The sequence below is a fragment of the Coturnix japonica genome, chromosome 3, assembly GCF_054131305.1.
Source record: "Coturnix japonica strain WE chromosome 3, WE-NBRP24, whole genome shotgun sequence".
Classification (NCBI taxonomy): domain Eukaryota; kingdom Metazoa; phylum Chordata; class Aves; order Galliformes; family Phasianidae; genus Coturnix; species Coturnix japonica.
Genome location: NC_140665.1, coordinates 19,984,728 through 20,006,890, shown reverse-complemented (window position 1 = coordinate 20,006,890; position 22,163 = coordinate 19,984,728). Strand labels below are relative to the sequence as shown.

At 42.3% G+C, this 22,163-nt stretch overlaps 1 protein-coding gene and 1 long non-coding RNA gene across 16 annotated transcripts in view; one reads left to right on the top strand and one right to left on the bottom strand.

Annotated features, from left to right (window-relative positions):
* Positions 1–22,163, top strand: part of ESRRG (estrogen related receptor gamma) — a 375,558-nt gene that overhangs the window by 3,832 nt on the left and 349,563 nt on the right. For 5 of the 15 annotated variants that reach the window (XM_015857192.3, XM_085542943.1, XM_015857193.3 and 2 more), the window contains exon 1: positions 14,452–14,579. The exons of 5 other annotated variants lie outside the window; for them this stretch is intronic. Coding sequence is in view for 2 of the 10 variants with exons in the window: in XM_015857190.3 (XP_015712676.1) it covers positions 21,992–22,089 (98 nt within the window). In the remaining 8 variants the exon portion in view is untranslated. Of the gene's footprint in view, positions 1–13,817; positions 13,934–14,451; positions 14,580–21,839; positions 22,090–22,163 lie in introns of those variants that run through there. 5 more of the 15 variants (XM_032443886.2, XM_085542940.1, XM_015857190.3 and 2 more) reach the window with 5 other exon arrangements.
* On the bottom strand, positions 11,216–14,185 carry LOC107311023 (uncharacterized). The gene is made up of 2 exons (XR_001553833.3): positions 14,088–14,185; positions 11,216–13,927 (listed from the first exon to the last, which is right to left on the bottom strand). It is a non-coding gene; the product is annotated as an uncharacterized LOC107311023 (long non-coding RNA).

Sequence of the window (22,163 nt, the reverse complement as noted above, 5' to 3'; positions counted from 1 at the left end):
AAGGGCAAAGACAGTCGGCAGACGCTCTGTAATGAGATGAGGCGGGAGGTCACAGGGATGACGGATTTCTGAACGATAGATTTTGCTGGACGTGTATTCGTTTGTTTGAGTGGCGCAAGCCGGGAGGCATTCGGCCTAATCGCCGTCTTTTCAGCGTTCCTCCTGTTTGCTTGGCGGGACTGTAGCAAAATGTCACAAGTAAAACAAGTTGGCGCTTAGCTTCAGAGCTGATGAAATAACCTCACAGAGCAGCATAAAGGACAGTCTTAGCATTGCTACTGGAAGATCATGTAGTATCATTTGGTGCTGGCAATAAAAGGAGAAGGAACAACTCTTCATTTAGTACAGAATAGCATGCGTTATCCCATCTTTACCAATAGCGGTGCAATGATTGAGAACTACACTTATTTTCCCTTTCTTAAGAAATCGTCCGTAACTTTGCAAATATGGATTACCCACGCCTTGCTCCTGTTATGTGAAAGCAGAGGGACTCTTCATTTGGGTGCATTTGTTTTTAGAAAAGCAGACATGAAATGAAGTTTTCAGATGGTGTGCTGGACTAGGTCACAACAGGTTGCTGGCAGTGGCAGGTTTGTGCCCCGGACTCAGTGACAGACTTCTCTAACAGTGCTGCTGCGCTCCTCTTTTTGTATAGCCAGTGACATAATGGATGAATGTAAAACTCTGGAATTCATCGAAAGATGCTTGAGTGTAATTCTCTTATTTTCTTTTGTAATCATGAGATGCCTGTAAATGTTTATACCAGCATAGTGTATATTTTTTATTTTTATATACGTAGAGATCAGACAAAACCTTGTTTTTATAAGGGGGCATTTCCATAGTGCTCCTGTATTGAATAAAAAGGCCCAAACTGTTTATGGTAATGAGCCAAATCTCCAACATTTATGTGGAGATTTTTATTTATTTATTTATTTTTGTAACAGCAGACAAAACATGTTGAGAAATGAGATGAGAAAAGGTTGAGTAGTCTAAATAAATATTTTAGATCTGGATTTTCTAACATGCATATGCTAGTAGGGATCATACCATCCTTCTGACAGATGTTAAACCTCGGGATCAATTCTTTAATGAAATGGCTTTTTATCTGAGGTAGTGTGCGGATTTTTCCAGCGTTGTTTTTTCCTGATGCTAAGGGGATATGGTTCCAGCAAAACGTCAGGCAACCCTGCACCTGGGAAATCTGCCTATAGGTATTTCAAGCTGGAAACTTGAATCCAGAAGCTGTCCTTGAAAACTTTGACCTTTCTCATTTTGGGCCATGGTTCACAGTTGAATATAACGATCAGTCACTAGCAAAGTAGAAAAGACGCAGACATCATATCAGATGCTTTGATGATAGCTCAATTTTCTAGCTGAGTGTGTCTTCACACAGAAGTCGGCTAGTTTATTGCTTAAATCCAGAGGCTGTCCACATTACTCATTATTCTGTTTATATCCCAGTGCTCATAATGTGTTGTTGCAATATCCAGGTAAAGCGTTCAGTGCCATTTACAACAAGGAATCTGCCTTGAGCAATACTATAATCACTAATAGCTAACATTACTGAGAGGATCAGTTTCTGGAAATTAACAGGAGTTAATTTCTGTACATCTGTACATCTGTAATTTTGTTCAGAACTAAACAGAACAACACATCTAAGGGAGAGAATACAAATTTGGTTGGAAGTTACAGAATGCTGTGTTTAATCAATAGCACTTGTTTCTGCCTTCTGCTAGTGAAGAAGATTAGGGGGGCACTGCTGATCTCGGGCTGTTGTTTGAATAGAGGGGTTCTGCAGTGTGAGAAAAATATTCATTCTTCTGACTTAAAAGAATCCACTGAAGGAAGGGTGGTAATAATAAACACATTTATTCTGTGTTGATTAACTTTCACTTTTTTTGTTTAACACTTTTTTTACTAATATACATGCACTTTAATAGATGAAGTCAATTAATGTGTATTAAAAAAACAGCAGCACTCCACCGAATCTCTTGGGAACTCTGCCATCACCTATAACTTCCCAATCATAAGGAAGGAAAACCTAATTATATAAAGATTCTTTGGGATTTTGTTTGTCTCACTTTCTCAGAGCAGGAGACAAAGCTACTGAGTTGTGGTTGTTCAGTACACTACTGAGTTCTTTAAAAGAGATGTCAGGTTAGACCTTTTGCCTCACGATTTTTATCACCTTTGTCTGTCAATAAATACTGCAGACAAATGAGGGGGAAAGTACATTGCTTTCCTTTTTACTTCACTTGCACCTGTTATTGTATATGATATCAGAACAGCACTGAGGAAACAGCATATGGCAGAAAACAAGAATAAGGAGGAAGTGTAAAATAAACACTCTTTTAAGGCAGTTACTTCTAGGTGTAGGTGTGAATGTATACTGGTTTATTTAAACAATTCTTAAATGGAAGAGCCCTAAGTTGACAAGAAAGGTAAAACAGCATGTCACAGGCGTTTAGCAAATGATGGCATGCTAACTTTATCAAAACACATAGCAGCAGTTCCCTGGACATCCCTGCAGAAAATGGATTTCCTTAACAGAAAGGAGAGCGTTTAATTATATGAGTTATTTTGAGAGTGGAAGTTTGCAACTTTAATATTTTTTTCTCTTTTATTAATTTATCTATTTTTCCAAAATTAAAAGTTTGTTTCCTTTTAAATAGCCATGTTTTAATTGTTTGTTGATTTGTTTGTTTTTGCTGAGTATATAATGATAGAGGCTACAGATTAATACAGATCTCAAGTTTTCAACTATAACAAGGACCTTCAATGCTTACTGCATGTGTAAGATTGCTAGTAGACGTGGTAAATAAGAGTAGACATTGCCTAAAATTCAATAGCTGGATAATTACCAATTTAGAATATATATATATATATTTACTGTTATTTAATGTATGCATAGATCTGGAGCTCTTTTCATCATGCAGGTATAGATGAATGCTTAACAGCTCAATTCACTCCATTAGACACATTTGTGACAAATACTGAGGATAATGATGTATTTCTATCTAAGAACTTAATGTTTCAAAATGTGCCTGATTTTTAATAATTAGAATAGGAATAATTAACTTAGAAATTATTTCACCATATTTACATTAAAAAAAAAAAAAAGTCTAATTCAAAGCACAAAGATATGTACTTAGTAAACCAAGACCTTAAGATGTAGCACGGGAATAACAACCACAAATTCCTTCTCTCAAAATACTTGCAAGAATAGTAATATGCCTGTGCATGTTTTTTCAGCATGAACATCAGTAATGTACAAATAATGGCTTTGTCTTTGAGCACAGAGGGGAGAAAAGATAACTCACTGTAAGTTCACTTTAAGTAACTGATTAAGGTTAGAGGCTCATTTCTGTTTCCACTGCAGTTGATGTGAAAACTCTCATGACTTTGAATAGATTCCTCTTACTATTTGGACTGCAGAAATGTTCAGAATTCCTAGCCAGAAATATGTAAAAATAACACCGTCTCTCTGTAGGAATTTATGGTTACAGGCCTTTATTTTTCATGTATTTCTACTTAGTGCTTTTACTTCTGACATCTTGTAGTTAGAGGCTTTCCATCACCCTTTGTCCTCCTTTCTTCCTGTTGCTGTGGAAATCATTGTCATGTTCACAAGTGAGATATTTGGTATTCAATGCTTAATTGTTTCAAGTCTACATGCAAGTAGAGAATGACAATAATTTCTTAATTATTATTTTTTTAATGAGCATCAAATGCGTCACGTTATATTGGTACGTTTATGGGGAAGTCACCCATGAAATGTCACAATGTTTAACTCCCATTCATGACGAATGATAGGATGGATGGGGAAGTTACACATTTTCTTTCAGTTAGAAAAATGTTTGAGTAGAGGAAAACAAAACTGAGCCAGGAACTTTCTTGCGTTTATTTGTCAGTCAGTTTCCTGAACGAATTATATGATTATTTAGAACTTTTACCTTTTGTATTTTCTGTATTCAAGAAAAGAGAGAGGCATCAACAATTTGCTTAAAATGTAATAGAAAAAAAAGATAGAAATCTCTACACAAGGAATGAAAATAGAGCAGAATTCTGAATTAGGAAAACTTGTTACTATTCAACGTATGGATGTTTCCTGAATGATTTTCTCCTTAACACTGTTCTATTCAACTTGTCAATTTGAAAAATGCTGAAAGTGGTATGTACTTTAGTAGCATTCTGTGTAATGACTCCTCAGTGTTTGCAAGATACTTAGAGCTGTGTGTGATACCTTTTCATCACTAGAAAGTGTTAAGAAATAGTAGGAGGATGCAATATTTTATAGACAGCAAAAAATAGTGTAATCCAGTGATGGTCACCACTGACATGTGGAAATGAAAATATTTTGCAGCTACGCATGTACATACAGTATTATTTCTGGTGGTGTATTCAGGGAAAAATTGAAGCAAATGGAGCTTGTATTTCTAAATTGGGTGATATTCAACTCAGAAGGCAAACTTTTTTGCTGGTTTTGTTTTGTTTTTAATATTCCTAGTCTGAAATAACATCTATCTAAAGGAATAAATGACATAGGAATGTCTCACAGCTAGGGAAAAAGTTACTCAGAGTGACAATTTTACTTTAAAGGAAGTGCCTTGTAAGAGAGGGACTCTATGGATCCTAATTTGTCTGTCTCGGTAATATGAAGAAATTACTGAGACGGTAGCATCCCTCCTTTCTCAAGTACAACTTGGTTTCTGTAGGGAAGGACCACCAGTCATATTCCTGTATAAGTGACAATGACCACAGCCAATTGCTGACTGAGTCATTTCTTGGTTCATCCATCTGTTCTCTAGCAAATAAATTGTCAGTTAATTAGAATTCTTTTAGAGAAAAACATGCAATAGATTAAATCTTTAAATCTTGTTTTTTGTAATTTTTATTTTTGCTCAGAGCACCAAGCTTTGTGCTCTGCACTCTGGATCTACGGCAGCTATGATGAATTCTTATGAATGGCTTATTTTGGCATTTTGGTTTAAAATGTTTTGATGAAACAGACATGGAACATCTGTGAGTGATTATAATACTGACATTTAAAGAGTACATTTCTTCTGTATTTTCAAATGTGTGAACTGAAGGACAGAGGGAGAAGAGCCCAAGATCCCAAAGATATGTGAGTGATTGATGTGAGACTACAAAGCAGGTGGCATAGAACTGCTACGTATACGCGGTCTCATCAAGGAGAAACATCTTGTGATACCTTCATAACTTGCTAAAACCTGGTTCAAGCTGTTTCCTCAAGAGTCTTGTGACTCTTCTCTCCTTAGTAGCAACATTTTGTTCATTAAATGCCTATAAAGCTTGTACCTGTATGAGAGTGAGAAGACTCGCTTGTCTTCCCAGTACCCAAATAATTCCTTAAATACTATCTCTTGTATTTGTGTGTATAACAGCAGAAATACCTAAATCATTAGGAATTCCTCTAGCATAGCAATTTGTTGTACTGATGCCATGGGGAGCAAAACCAACATCTGATGTTGTCTGTTCTCTGCAGCAGTGTGCAGCTGAGAGGAAAAACTGAAGTGCAATGGAAAAATAGTGAAGGGTCACTTTTGTTGGGCTTGCACCTAAAAAGCTGTCTCAGGAAGCAATGTGTACAAGTGGAATAGGAGAAACAACAACCTTCTGGATGCTGCTCAAGGGTGGCATATAGAGATGATTATGCAGGAATGTGATACCCTACCAGGAAAGGTAGGAATACAGAACAATGGTTGTCTAACTATTGGAAACTGATACAATGGTAAACACCAATCTCTTTTTAACAGTCATTATTCTTACATAAGAAGCTTCAGGCAGATCAGTGAAGTTCTCAAGATGGCTCCAGAAGGAGCTGGATTAGGTGTTCACAATCTAGCAGCTCTATTTTTTTGTTTTTACAGAGTTTTGGTTGCAAAATACTATGGTGCAGCCTCCATAGTAGTAAAATTGCTCTAATGTGATGAGTTGTACTATAGTATACAATCACGTGGTGCAAAAAGCCATACAAAAATTATAAAATGACTGAATAGAGAAAACAAAGAGCAAAATTCTCAGTCATTTATACAGAGAAGTCGCTGAGAAAAAGCTGGTGTGATATTGGAGTCACTAACATCAGACTTCCTGAGGTTTCTTGTAAATGAAAATGGGAAGGTGTTTCAAGTCCAAAGGAGCTTCAAAAGTGTGCCCAATAATTACATTTTATGCACTTTTTGTGCTGGGTACATGAGCATTAACAGATACCAGACAGAGCTGAAAGTGAACAGTTTGTTCAATTTGCCTCACCAAAGTGCTGCAGTAGGGTCTCATCCATGGAAGGCAGCTGGTGATAGAGAGGTGTCTGCAAGGAAGTTCCCAAAGGAAGTTGCTTTGTGCTTTGCCTTGCATAAGCCTTTCCCAGTGCTTAGGCATTGCCAGGTAGGCATATCTGCCCTTTAGACTTGTCTTTCTTACTCCTTTTTTGTGGCTGGAGCTGCAACCTGAGCAGAGGGGTGAATGGGGAAGGACTGATGCTTTTTCTGGCCTGTTGGATGCTGTGATTGTCTAGCTCAAAAGTGAAAAGACAGTTCTCTGCTGTGAGTCCCCTTGTTTTGGTAGAAAGTGGTTGCAACTCTGCCTCCCGACTGAAGAGCAATGGCTAAAGCTTTATAAACCTCATTTGTAAGATATTAATGAACTGTGTTTCAGTAATGCAATGTAGTATCATAGCTAGAAAGGAAATAAACTGCTTATCTCCTTGGCAGTTATCATCAGCCTGGGTGGAGGAAAACCCTCTGTAGCTGCCTTTGTTACCATCACTGCTGCTTTTTCTCCCCAGGATATCCCCTTTACTTCACTCCCTCAGCAAGGCTTCTCATAGGGCTTTGGATGCAGGAACTTCATCTGGTTAAATGCTTTGTACAGCACCTAACCAAATTAGCTTCTTACCCTGAACACTACTGTGCTATCAGTACCTAATGAGAACAGGGCTCTGGTAGCATTAATCTGGTGCACTCATCTGCAATTTTGTAGGAATTGCTCTGCGTTGGCAATGGGGAGTGAATGGCAGTTCAGTTGGACTCTCTCACTGTGCCTTTTATGGCGTGACCTGATTGTTTTGGACTTATTTCTACAAAATTTGGACAGACGTGATTCCTGCTTACATCAGCAGGAGAAGAGAGCATGTGGCTCCTGGCAGTAACTTCTGCACTGCCCAGAAATTAGCTTCAAGAGCCTCCAAATTGTCATTAAAATTTGATTGTTTCCCTTAACATGTACACATCCGCCCATGGAAAATCACCTATTGTGTCGCTTCTGCCCCTCTCCCTGGAGTGTTACCAGGAGGTGAGCTATGACGGTGATGGGAAGGTTGCAGCCCTAATGGGGTCCAAAAGTACAGAGGCAAGAAAATGAGCTCACCTTCCTGTCCTGAAGTTAAGTGGTAATTGCTGTGGCTCCAATGCTGAAATATGCAGTAACATGAGTGTAGAACTTCACTGCTAAGGTTTACGTGTTTGTTCTGCTTCTCTGCTTCTGTTTTGGCTACCATGTAAGTATTTATTACATTTTATTACTTTTTGCTTTATGGCCACTATTTCATGGAAAAAAAAATGCATCTTCTCTCTCTTCACAACTCCACCCCTTTTTTTTTCTTCATTTAAAGTTGCAAATGGGGTTCCTATTTGGTGTAAGCCGGTATGCCTCCACTGATTTCAGTAGAGCTCTGTCAGCTTTCTTCAGCTGTAGTCAGTAATAGAATTTATGGTTCTGATTGGGGTTAGGCAGTTAAATGTAAATAAGTGCATTAGTCTGCAGAATATGATCTTTTCCCACTTATTTCACCATTTTCTGTCATAAACAACTAAATTAAAACTGGTATCCTCTCCTTCCCACTAGCTTCTAAGCTGGCTGCTAGAGGCCTGCAGGTGTAAAACAAAGGATGGGTTCAGTATCAGCGCATTTCACTTATGTCCCTAGAAATGAGCATCTTTAATGTTCCAAATGAGCTAAATTACAGGGGAACACTTCCAGCTAGCATTCCAGGGCTGTGAGGGCATCCCAGGAGCCTGTGGTCTGACAGGCTTTGTAATGCTGAACCACGCTGAGAAAGGCCTCCCTATGCATTGCGTATACCATTTTCTACCCACATCATTGAAAGCAAGGCTTTTTGTGCATGCCTGGGGTGGTACTTGGGCATAGTGAAAAGCCAGAAAACTTGCTGAACTTTTAAGGCTACGTTCTGAAAATGGGCTGCTAGCAAAATATAGATAGAGCTGGGGTCCTTTGGGTGAAAATTATTAACGATCCAGTATTGATTTATTCATCTTCCAGGTGCCTCCCATATATGAAGCCCTATAATCTCAAGGAAGATTTAGTTCATATAGTGTTGGGTTTCCATAATGAAGTGTCACAGATGTTTTCTTCTCTACTGTGGTGGTATCAGTTCCTTTGTCTTCCTATAAAAAAAAATAGCAGTTAGAGAAATCAAATTCAGGGATGAAGGGTTTCATGTTCCCTCTTCTTCCAGTCTGTAAACTATTTCTCACACAGGCATCTTCTGCCGTTCCTTTCAAAACTCCACCATTAGCTTTTAAGCTTATTCAGGTCAGAGAAGCAGCAGGAAGCATGACTGCAGCCTCCTGCAAGAATACCATATTACATGGGGTAATCCTGGGTCTCTGGCTTCCGGTCCTTCTGTAGCACTCATATGTTAAGAGTAAAATACGTTAATGGGCTTTTGAGAATTCCTGAGGAATGTTCTGGATCACAGATAGAGCCTATCTGCCATTAACCATAATACCTTCTTGGCAGCCATTCTTGCTCTGCAGCCTTTGCCTTCAAGATCTGTTCTGGAGAGGCATTTTAGAAATCTTGTAATGAGCCCTCACATACAGAGGGATCAGGCTCATTGCAGACTGTTCCACCCTGCACTTACTGTCTTGTATGTACTTTGCACATATCTCATATGGAAGGGCTCAAACTCCATTTTTACTTTAAATAACTGATTTAGCAGTTATGCAGTGTTTGTGCTTTCACAAAATGCAGTTTGTTAGTGTTTGAAAGAGCATAAATGAGACATGGTTCTGGCCTTGGTTCATATGGAGTCATCCCTGCACTGCCGCTTGTCTGTCAATGGCATCAAGGAAGGTGCCACTGAGTATTGTAGAATTTGTCTGCTGCATATATGTAATATTGGTACTTGCAGATGGCACCTGGGCAGATTTTATCTACATCAAGCAAGCCAAAGCCTGAGTTCTTTGCCATCTTCTCATGTAGTAAGTTCAAACTCCTCCAATACTTGACCCAGGTCTTATTAGAAGCAAGGCTGCAGAAGTTAGGTGAGGTTTGTTTTTTTTTTTCCTGCGAGGACTTGAATATGACTTCAGTTAGGTGGGAACCTCACCCTGATTCCAATCTCTGATAAATTCACTTTTCAATATTACATTACTGCTAGTGTGTGAACCAAATGTCTACACTGGTACTTCTGTTAAGCCAAATGCAAGTACTTTTTCCTTTTTTTTTTTTCTTTTTCTGATTTGTAACTATGTTATGTTTAACAGACATGAGTAACCCATGTGGGATATCTTTCACACAGAGTAAAACTAATGTAAATTCACATGACTCAGGGATTTATTTCAATGCTTCTGTATAAACTCTCATTAGAAATGATTATGCTTGAAGATCAAAAGGAAAGTACACTTGCTTGTATTAATGTTTAATGCATAATTCACATTGTTAGAACAAAAAACAAAACAGTCAGTGGCTGTTATGACAAATATTAAACATCAGCGCCACTAACCAATTTTCAGAGAGGATCCTTCATTTCTCTGCACTGGCTATGTGCTGAGGTTTCCTCTTCTTTCTGTTCTGTTGCTGTCTCCAAGACCTCTCCATTTCACAGACCTGTTTCTCATTGGATCAGCAGTCCCCTGTCCCAGAAGGAGCAGGGCAGATCCTGGACATCCTCTCACTGCAGGTGGCTCCTGCTTTCAGAGAGCTCCTAGTGTTAGCAGTGTAAAGCAATCTAATCCAGCTGTTGACACGATAATGATTTTAGACATGCTCCTGCATGGTCCCCAAGCCCTCCTTGCCTCCAATCTCAGTCTGCTTTCAGCCTTACTATCAAGACTAGGCCCATGGCTGATGTTACACCACAACAGGATTCAAGAGCTTTTTTTTTTTTTTTAATCACATTTATCTATGTTTTTATCTTCTTCATTCAATGCTTACTTTCTTATCAGAAAGCTTTGTACTTAAATAAGCAGGGCTAGCATGAAGGAGACATACGTGAAATCCATTCCCTGTATCCTTCAGCCAAGACCCAGCACAGCAGAGTAAAGCCATGCTCATAATTGCAACTGTAGCTTAAGAATGAGAACTGTTTTTGCAGCATGATTGCTGGTACACGGGTTAGCAGGGTGACTTCATCTGTACGCAGGAAGATTGTTAGGTACCTCTGCCTTTCACAAAAAGTAGGGTTTTTTCTTCATATCTTCACAGCTTTTACTAGCTTTTCCCACGTCAGTGTTTAAAGGTTCAGCAATTTGTACCATCTAGTTTCATATTTATGTTTCTCTTCAAAATTTTACTACCTGAGCTTACATCTTTTTTGTTGCTGTTGTTGTTCCCCTCCCCTTCATCCCCCTTCTTTGTATTTTTGAGTTTAAAGTTTAGGAGTCTTAATTCAGGTCAGAGTCACCTCTCTTTGCAGGGAGATGTGTGGCACAGAATAATGTTTGAAGATCTTTCTGCTTGTGCAAAGCTGAAAATAAATAAATAAATTCCTTTCTTATCATCATTTCAGTAACTCTCTTATGAACCAGCAGTGATACAACACAGCTGATTCTGAACCCTCCTGCATCCATTCAGAGCAGAGTAACTGCCTGAGACTGCAGTAGGCTTTTCCTGATTCAGGTCTCTGTAAGCAAATGAACTAGCTCCCTGTTCCTAAGGTATATCCTGGAAACCCCATTGTTTTGCGAGCCATCCTGTGCTAATCTGAGAGGTTCCTCATACAGGAACCAGTGCTGTTGAATTATAGAGGGTGCTTCATACAGACACTGCTGCTTTGAGCACTATGTAGTCAATGGACAAGCAGATCACGGGTGTTCAAGAGGACACAGACCTTTGGCTTTTGTTTTCCTTTTGTTAACAGCCTACTCAAAATATTTACAATTTAGAACCCAATATTTTCTGCAGTAGAGAGACAACTGTCTGCTTCAACACAGCTGAGAATGAACTCAGAGTATACGTTGTGTAAATTGTTTATTTATCTTGTGGAGTGCACATGGAAGCACTGTCCTTGAATTGATCACAAGCACATGGCTGTTGTATGGTTTCTGCTAAGAAAGAAAAACCTGTAATGAATTAAATATGCCTCACAAGGAAAGAAGTAGGTCAAATGTTGGGCTAAATTAGCCTTATGTTATACAGAACGACTATGTACAGTGTGTTGTTTTCAGGTGTGCGATTTTGGACTTGTCTACACGCAAAATTATTCCGAAACACTTATTAGCTACACTGCAGTAATTACGCTTAACCAAAACCATATGTACACAAATATCATGCCAGTGTAAGAGCTCACTTTTTTGAATTCTCCTAATCCACTTTAAAAGTGGATTAAGTGAAACCAGGAAGAAGCTCCGTCATCCCAGAATGAACAAGCCACCTGCACATGGTTCTGTCTCACATCCATCCACTACCTCATTCCAACAGAATTTTCCTGGGTTGAGAGGCTCTTAAGATAGATCTACATAGCAAATGAACGTGTGATTATACACGTACCAGCCTTTCCTTTACTCTCGCTGGTGTGAGTAACAGCACTAATGAAAGATGGTGGCCAAGATCTCAGTGCAGCCCATTAGCTGGGGCCTACACACAGGAACCCTTCTGCTTGTGAGCAACCTCTGCTGCAACACACCTCATCATGCCCTCATGTCAGACATAGCTCACATCCCCATGCTAATGCTGGAATGGGAACATCTCCTTGCACCTCAGTGCATACACACAGCAAATACTGCATATGTGATAGGACTGTGCAGCTGAACTAAATAGAAAGCTGGGCATTTAACTTCAGAGGTTAATCACACGAAGGAGACGCATGGCTCATACGTTTTTAATATACACACCTTTAACAGCCAAATGAAGCGTTGGCTCTGTAGCTGCATAGGCCAAATTAAATATGCTGTAGACAAGCACAACTATGTTGATTTCACTAGGGCTGAATTTGGCTCCATAGGCAAGTTCATGCTTATTTGACTAATACTTGTTTTGTTGCCTATCTGCTCACTTCTTTTAATGAAGTTAATGCATTTCAATATTCCTTTCAATGCATTCCAAAACCAGCAATTTGATTAACTAATTCCCTTTTAAAAGCATAACAATCGCAACTAAAATCTCCCTCTTAGGAGAGGTATGGAACAACTGCGCAGAGCATCTTGGTTAGCAATGCCATAACTTAAATCTCTTTAAAGAAACTCCCCACATCAATCAGAAGAGCCTCACTGAAAAATAAATGGCAAAATACAGACAACAATCAAGCTACACAAAGTGCTTTTTAAGTCTACCAAGACCAATATGTCAGTAACATACCCTGCACTCTGCAGAGCTCTGTTGAGACAATATGCTTCAGACAAATAAAACCTTAGTCCAAATGCCACTCAAAACAATTCTGAAACAGAAACACTATGCAAATTTGTCTTTATAGACAAGACAGAAAGCAGCTTGAATAGCTCGTCTTAAAAAATAAAAAGTACTTTTTCAATTTCATTCTCCTTAAAATATTGCTTGGACTTCACTGTATTCTGAGGACTTATTTTTCCCCCCAGTTAAAGAGCAAAGGCTTTTTCCACTTAAAATAAGGCACTGTTCCAGAGTACCAAATCTGGCAGCAGCAAAGGTACATGCTAAATTCTCCCTGGCTTCACCTTCTTAAAAAACTGGAAGAGCAAAACCCGATTAAGAACAATATTAAGCAAAGACAATCTTCTCTTTTGTTGTATTTAAATGAAGAAAATGAAAGCATTAATGCTAATTGAAGCTGCAACAATAATTTAGTTTCAGCCCTGTGCTGCTTCAGCTTTTCAGCTGCTCTATGAACTGTCGCACTAGCTACACATACGTGGCAAGCTGTTGTCAGAATAGGAAGTAGAAAATGCAGTGTGGGATGGAGCCACTTGACATTGGGCCTTACTGAGCACTTTGGTCAGTGTGCAGGTGCTGTGGTGAGTTGGCAGTTTGGGATATTAAGTGTATGCTTGCAATGACCTATCTTTAGCTGAAAGGTCACAGCGGGCCGTGCCACAGTGAATAACTGAAAGCAAGGCCTAGCACTGGAAATAACTGTGCAGGAAGAAGTGCACACAACTAAAAGGTCCCTGCCCCCATGTGTACTTACGCTGAGGGACATGGGTTAGCAGGAATGGTTGGTTTAGATGATCTTAGTAGTCTTTTCCAATCTCAATGATTCTATGGTCTTCCTTTTAAGAGCACAAACCCCAAGGAAAGCAAGCTAAGCCTAGTGCCAACCCCTAGCCCTGCTCACAGCAACACCCAGTCACACAGGTTGACCTGGTGGCAGCAGGCCTTGTCACCACATGCAGGTCACCCACCACCCAGCCTGGCCCAGCACCCACCAGCCTCCACACAACATCCTGGTGGTCCCCGAGCAGCCCACACGGGCCTGCGTTCCCTCCCGACTCGGGGTGCCTTTTCCATCACTCCCATTCCCTGCAGGGACATGGCGGGGCCCTGCTCTGTGCGGGCTGCGCTGTCCCATCCTCCGCATCCGGGTGGCACCCCCATCCCCCTCCCCCCCAACCGCCCGTTTCCGTGATTTTTTTTTTTCCTTTTTTTTTTTTTTTTTTTCTTTCTTTTTTTCTTTTCCTTTTGGCGTGTGCTTCCCTCCTCCAGGTGGGACCCGGCGTTGACCAGCTCGGCTCGCCCGGCGCCCAGCGTCAACCTGAAGGTAAAATGAAAGACAAAAAGATGAACGCATGCCTGCTCCCCCGCGCCCGCCACCATCGCGGCCGGCAGCCCCCGCCGCGCGCCGGATTTCCTGTTTCGGCTTTTTTCCTCCCTTCGTTTCGCTTAAAAACGCATGCAGAGAAAGGCGCACGTACCCGGTACCGAGCCCAAGGGGGAAAAAACCATAAAATAAAATACATAACCCGGCCGCGCTTCCCCCTGCCGCTGCCAAGTTATCATTGAGAAAACAGACAGGCGGCGTGACGTCCCGGGTCAGGCCGAGTGCGGACCGGCGCTACCAAGGCGGCAGGGTGGCCCGGGGCCGCCGCCGGAGCCGGGGCCGAGGGGCCGGGGCCGCCGTCGCCCTCCTTCCACCGCCCCCTCGCCCTCCGGGGCCGCGCCCGCCGCCGCCGCCGCCCCCCTGGCCCCCCGCCTCGCAGTAGCGGCGCCGCTCGGCCTGCGCCCGCCGGCGACTCCCCCCTCTTCGGCGGAGGTCGGGGGAGCCCGGGGAAAGGAGGCGTGCGTAAAGATTTTGCAATGTCCCTGCATGGTGTTGTAGACTTTCCTAGCAAAGAAACCGGCTTCGGCTTCTTTAAAATCCCCGACGACTCACCTGACTAGCCGGCCTGCGGCTCCGCGCTGACCAGGTAACGCGGGGCCCCCTCTCCACCCGCTGACATTGCGGCGGGGCGGGGGCGGCGCAGAGGCGAGCTGCGGCCAACCCCCCCCCCCCTCCTCCGCCCCCAACCCGCACACTCACCCGCCGTCCCCCGGCTCGCCCGGTCATCGGCAATTAGCGGGGTGGGGGGGTGTATGCGTGTGATTTTTATTCTTTTTCTTTCCGCTAACCCCGCAATTCTGCCCTCCCCCCCTTCACAGGGTCAGGAGTGCCGGGGAAGTGACGGAGGCACAGTGAGAGTTTGGGGTCCCGGGGTGGCTGCTACTTTAACACTGGGGGTCCTTCCCCTCCGGAAAGCTCCGTCCCGAAGCCGAACGGGAGCCGCCGGGCCTGGCCGGACCCCGCCGGGCTGAAGGAGGGGGGGAGGGACACAAGGGCACACGTGCGGGAAGAGAGCGGCGGGGGAGGGACGCTGCTGCGTGCCCCGGGCCTGGGGCTGCGTTGCGATGGGGGGAGAAGCTGTGCCGGGCGGCGTTCGGAGCGCCCGTGGAGTTCACGCTCTTTGGGGTTGCGCGTGGGAGGCGGCTGCGATGGGGGAGGCGGTGGGAAGGAGCCGAGTGCGAGTGAAGGTGAATGGCACAGGGCAGGCGGCCCGGCCCCCCGCTCTTTTCTGCTGCTGGGGGTGACCCCGCGCCTCAAAGTGCCATTTTTGCGGCCGCGGGATGGAGGGGGGGAGAGGTGAGAACCCGAACGCCCTTTGCCTGAAAGCACCGAAGTTTTAAGCGTGTAGCAGCAGCACAGTCTGAGATACAAAGTATAAAACTTATCTGATACATGTTTCCCCCTGTTCCCGAGCACAGAATGTTCCCGTGCCGCACACGTTGCATGCGGCCGCGGTGAGGACGGGAGCACTTTGCGGTATAACCTACATTAGCTTATAGATGGTGCGCTGAGCGTATGCCAGGGCTGAGCGTGGAGAAGTGCCCCGTAGGGCCGCGTCCCCGCTGCTGGGGGGCCCTGCAGGCTGCCCGTGCTCCTCTCCAGGACCTTCCAGTTAAGATGTGCCGGGGGCAGGAAAAAGCAAACATGGCATTCAGCATGCTCATTATCAAAATAAGGCAAACAAATCGATTGCATTAACGGTATCTCAGTCATCCCATTGTGTTTTGTTTTTGTTTTATGTTTAATTTCCCCCAGAAATTAAAAGGTTACTGCTGGTGTGTCGTGTCCCTATCTCAAACCCAGCACCACTTATTATTGCAACGGTATTTCAATATTAAGTGATCTTGAAGATGATTTCATCTTTCATTTTGAATCCTGAATTTGAATCAGCATTAGAATGTCAGGGCTGCGAGATAAGGTGGGACAAACTAAGTAGACAGCTGAAGGGCTGTGCTGAAGGTGCTGCGGGAAGGAGATCTGGGGCCGTTCACAGTAACCTTGTTTACGGGGACGATTCAATTGCAACCTGAATTTCAGCACGAGGCTGCCTGGACTAATGCCTGTGCGCTTGAAGCTGATCACGAGTGTCTTTTGCACTCTAAACCTTTGCTCTCCCTACACTGCTTACTCGCGAAAACTTTTCTGGAAGGTTATTATGATTTTTCCAAGATGAAAATTAAGATGTTTTCCTGAAAGGAACAACACTCTTTGAACTGCAGTGTGTTAGCAACAAAGTATTCATGAGGTCTGATTACATATATATATATATATATATATATATACTTATTTTTTTCCTCGCTGTTGTGTGGGGGTCAGTAGTTACACCACACCTTTTAACTTTAAGTCTATGGCTTTGATTAATTATCTTTAAGTCATGGAGGTTTTGAACATAGTTTACAGCATGTGAAACTGGTTCGAGTCAGACAGTGAAAAGATGCATGTTGTACCGAGGAACAGCCCCATAGTGGTCTGCTCCGTTTTTGTTTTCTTTTCTCAAAGCTGTTCCAGGAAAATCACGTGCATGGAGAGAGTGGGTGCTAAATGCCAGCAGCCGCATTAATGAAGAAAAAATGCTGTTGAAATACTTTGGAATAATAAATAGGATATGTAATGGTCAACCACAAGATAAAAATTTTACACAGTGTTTTTATGGCTCTAAATTGGCTGCGTTGTAAACCAAGCTTACTACTCTATTAAGTCATCATACTTTTCAATTATTTAAGATTTCTAGCCGAGCTATCTAATATCGTCTTCATTGTGCGTATCAGAAAATTATATATACGGCTGTAATTCCTTGTTAGTCTGTGAAGGCTGTGTTGCAGATGGGGGTTTAATTTTGGCTTATCAGGACAAATATTACAAAGCACGCACATGGCAAAATGATATGGAAATAGTCCTAGTACAGAGGAATGGGGGGATAGTTACAGCACTGAAATGTACCTAATACAATTTGAGATCCACTCACTAAGAAACCTTGACAGTATCTGCCTTCCAGGTACTGTGCATTTGGAAATACTATATCTCCATTTAAATGCAGATCTTCGGTTTTCTCCAGGGGGCAGTTGGTGAATCTTTCGATTGAACCACCGGTACTAGAAAAACTAACTGCAGATTTACTCATGAACAAGAGACCCTTTCAAGTCTGCCTGTTTGAAATAATGCCTTTAAAATTTCCTAATATTGCAGTTTTAGATTGATTTTTAAATGCCTTTTCAGAAGTCGCACAAAAGGAATGTTGTCTTTACTCCAAGTAGTTCAATGTTTGCACACTTATTTAGCAATCTTAAGAGAGATAGCATTACAAGCCAGTTCTTTGTTTTTGTGTTGGTATTGTGTATGCTTGTGAGTTTTGTCAAATGGACAGAGCAGTCTTGCTTTGATTTTGACCTAGATTCCTCTGGATTCTTCCTATATGGCCAGTACCTGCTTATTTCCTGCTGTGAAAATGGGAGGACAACTGTTGATGCTATCTAGCTGGGGCTGTTTGGGCACATCCAGTAAACTCCCCTCCTCCCTGAAGACCTCATTACTAATGGGCATGGTTGTGCTATATTTAAGGGGGTGCATGCAAGTATTTTCTCTCTTCACTTTTCCATCCCTGAGGGTCTGAGTCAAAGAAAGACAGAAAAAATGGGCATAGTGAGTGAATTTATTTCTCTTTCTGTAGTGGGCATGTGTATTTTGCACTCTTGTGCTGACAATCAGGGCCATGCTCTATTTGAAACAAGTCTCAAATCCATCTTATCCCATACGTGCTTGAAACTGGGTGCCAGTAGGAGTCAGCCCTGCATGGAGGGGCCATGTCCCACCCAGCCTTGGTTCCAAGCTGTTTGCAGTGCAGTCTAGCCCTAGGATGTAGGGAATGGGAGCTTCCTCTTGGGATGAAGGCAGAACAAGGACCTGGTACAGGGAGGCAAAAGGTCCTGATGTTTTCTGAATCAGGCACTCCTACCTGCTCAAATGAGGAAACCACCCCATCATGGGAAGGATGCTGCCTTCGCCCCCTGTGCCAGGTTGTGGAGGTGACACCCCTATCGCACGTACCTGTTAATGGCATACAGTTCATTCTCTCCAGTACTCAGGGTAAATGCGCTCTTCAATCTTTTCATGCAGTTCAGGCAGGTCTGCGGAATCAAATCTTATGTGCATCAGCACTGATGGCAGAGATGCTATTTAGCTTGGTTGATGTTGCTAGCAGCATTTGCGGATTTGTGTTCCTAGTGGAAGCTTCAGTGGGATGGACTTCTTAAAGGAATGTTCTGCATATTGGGGTTGAAGGAAAAGCCAAGCCTGATACATTAGCTTGCTGCCTGTTTAATTCTGTTGAAATCAACTGGATTTCTTCATGCGAGTGCTTCACACGTGCGTGCCTTTGATGGCATGCCGATCGGTTGGGATATTCCTTTGCTGAAAGCCTTGTCCTGAGTCAAGTCTGGGCATGCATGCTCCTGTATGTGCATATACAGGCTGAGCAGGGCCCATCCTTTGTAACACAATTTCTGCCTTTAATATCTGAATAAGATCTCTTATTGTAACTCAGCCATTAGGGGAAAGGGAAATGGAACTTTTCTCAAACAGTTTTTCTGTTGGGGAATCTAGTGGCAGTTGCTTTGAAGCATGTGTAATTGATTATCATACATTTATTTTAAAAAGGAGACATAACAAGGAATCTAACATGATGTTTTGGAATATATCTTCTCCCCACAATGTTCTTGAGGGAAATGTAAGGTTGCAGGCATCATTTCATGCCCTGTATGTTTTTGAACATAAATCAAAGAAATTGTTGGAGAGTTATAGATGTTCATAGCAACTGTAGCTATAATAAACACATGCAGTATATATTTTCCAAGCTATTTTGTATGGGTGAAAAGCTGAAGCTGGCATTTTGTACGAACAATTCAACTTAATCACTGAAAATTTATTTCCTAGTTAGCGTGGCTTACCAGACTAGCATGAAGTCGTACACCTTGGCTGAGGCTCATCTGTGAGGGAAGCCTTGGTTAAAATTGGGGAAGGATTTAAATTGTGATCTAGAAACCTTAAATGAATTATACCGAATGTCACATTTATTGTGATGCCTCCATGGTGATATTTACATCTCTGTTATTTTTTATATTGCCTTCAAAATATACTGATTACTTTAGGTAATCTGATTAACTTTTATTTACTTTAGCAAATAAAAGACAAGAATGTTATGGAAAACAAATGGGTAAAGAACTTTAATTGTGCACAGTCACATTTTTACTGTAGTAAATAGAACAGGAGGGAGAATTGTGACTGATCAGGTGGTGCAGAGATGCAAGTGAGAACAACACCAAGCTTAGGAATACAAGTTTCTCGGCTACTGTGTTTGGTTTTGTTTGAAATCCTTCATAGATGAAAAGGGACAAAACACTATGATGGAAGAATTCCCATGAGAAGAGTGAGTAGAATTGATGAATGAGGATGAGGAAGGTTTCCCTTATGCTGACAAGGATCCAAATGCATTTAAATGTAAGAAAGTACAGTAGTCATAGTTAATGTGCATATGGATTGACTGGCTTCCCTTAATTTCTCTCTTAACTCTTTTTAACGTCCCCTGAAAATTCAATGAAAAAATCAGAATAGGTCAAATAAGGCAGAATGTGCCAGGTTGCGGGATCGTTGGCAAGGCTGGGAGAACAAGGATTTTGCTCTTGTGCATCCTCTGTTGGAATCAGTGTATACTTGTACAAAACAGAGTTGAAGGAGCAGTGTCCCAGATACAGAATTACATGACTGTGAGGGATATGACTTAATTGTGTAGGGGATGGAAAGAGAAATGGAATCTGTTTTCCTAGGTGGGTATTCTCCAGCCCTGACCAAATTTTAGGGTAAGCAGGAGGTGGAGCTGCTGACTATGATTGAGTTATTCTTCTGCAGAATTTGGAAGATTCAAACCATCTGTGTCGACATGTGGGCCCTTGGTGAGGAAACTTCATTCACTGACGTTCCTATTTCCACTGGGGTGAATGTTTTGAGTTTCATATGCCAAAAAGAGCTTATTTTACTCTGTGCTGAATTTCTAACAGGAAAAATAAAAGTGACACCAAACATTTCGTGCTGAATTAAGGATAAATGAGACCAGGTGGACAAAGGTTGGGAGCAAAGTATGCGGAGCATGGACAGCAGGTTGGGTACTGGAGCACAGAGAGCAGGTTGTCCAAGGTCACTGCTGCTCTTATGGCACAGCTCAGAGCTGCACTCTGAAACTCAGGTTTTAGTCTATTACCTCCTCAACATGCAATCGTCGTTTCACAGCTTGAGCAATGGCAGCAGAGAAACCTTGCTTTTGTAACATGCATTATGGTGTTGGTTTCAGCATGGAAAGGTGATGTGGTGTGTTCCTGGTTACACAGCCAGGCAGTGGTAGAAGCCAGAAAAAGTCTGACTTCACCACCAAGATGGCATTTCCTTTGCTTGCCTTGTCTCTCCAAGAAGAAGATTTATGTTTCTTTTTGGTGCTTTTTAATTCAAAGGGTGTGAATTGTGAGTACCTCTGAAAATTGGGCCACCAACACTTACACTTGTTTGTGCTTGCGAGTGTGCACGTGTGTGCAATGTGCGTGATCAGATGTTGTGCGTGCACAGGATCTCAATTATTTTCCTGTTTGAATCACTGAGCTTGCTGTCTTGATGTACTGTCAGTTTTGCTTTCTGCCCTTTGGAATAAAGTTCAAAATGTTAAAGAAATAACACACAATATATTAGGAGCTAGGATAGTCATAGTGCCCAAGGGGAAAGGAGTGTGGTGAATAATCTGTTTTATGAATGCCTAAAATAAAACCTTAGCTACTCCTAACCCAACTCTGTAGTGATGTACTTGCAAAAAAGTGATCTTCTAAATGTTGTTTTGAGGTTTGGTTGTTATCTTGCAGAGAGCGGTAGCCCCCCCCCCTCCTCCCCTCCTCCCCCCCCCCCTCCAAAAAGCAGCATGCAGGGTCTTGGTCATGCTCTGGACATGGGTCATCATTGTTCTTCTGAGTATTACTCTGGGCTAAGCACTGAGGCAACTAAATTGAGATTAATCCTTGGTAATTCTTTAAAATCAAACTTCGCTGCCAAGTTTAGGGGTTGAAACAGCTCTAGCATGTTTATATATCACTTTTCTGGTTTCATCAACTCATGTGGACAGCAGTAAGAGGTGCAAGAGTGGGGATGGGTCCTGCCTGTCTCCCGTGGTGCTGAGGCCAAGCTGCAAGCTGGGGCAGTACTAATGTGTGGTTGGAGTCACTGCACTGGAGTCCCAGGCTTTGCCAAATTGAGGATACTAGGCTCCACAGATATGACATGGTGCTAAAGGGTCAAACTTGGCTATTAAATGAAAGAACTGGCCTCCTCCCACTACCCAAATCTGTTGGTTTGTATTCTGTATCAGAAGAAAACAGCTGGGGTGTGTGCAGCTGATGCAGGGCAGGTTCGTGTTATATTTAGGATAAGCAGGATGCCCACTGTACATATTGATCAATTCTGAGGCATAAAGTGCTTTTGGGTGCAGCTTGCATCTTCTCATCTGCAAATACCAGGATCAAGGTAAAGCAAAACATCTCATGGAGAATTCTGCAGTTTGTAGTCCTGACAGACGAAAACCTTTTACTGTGACAGAGACTTCCTGCTTGTACTGTGACAAGTAGGGGTTTCAGAAAATGTTAATGGTGCTAATATGTTAAATGTGGGTTTCTGAAGTCCTGTAGGACATGCAGCAAGCCCCAGTGATTCAGACTGGGTGAAGTTTTCAAAGGTTGCTCTGCTCTCCAGAGCCTGGCAATAGCTCCACTGAAATGTGATGCCATTGGTTTTCAGCAAAGGTTTCTTTCTGCAGGGCTGCAAACAGAGATCAGCTGCTACTGTGTATACACAACTAGGGAGCAAATCAACCAGCACATTTAAGGAGCCTTTTTAACCCTGAGACTTTCCAAGATTTCTTCTTCACACAGGAAGTTTCCTTTATATTGTCAGATTTAGCACTTTGCTCATGTAATGAGATCAGAGCTAGGATCACTGCTGCACAGTAGAAAGACTTCCTTAAGACATTTGTCCTTGAAACTGCACCAAACTCTTGGAAGAACCCAGAACCTGTAAGTATGTATGCTATAGGCAACAATAGCACAGAGCAGTGCTGCAATCAACCGTTGTACAATATCCGATTAGC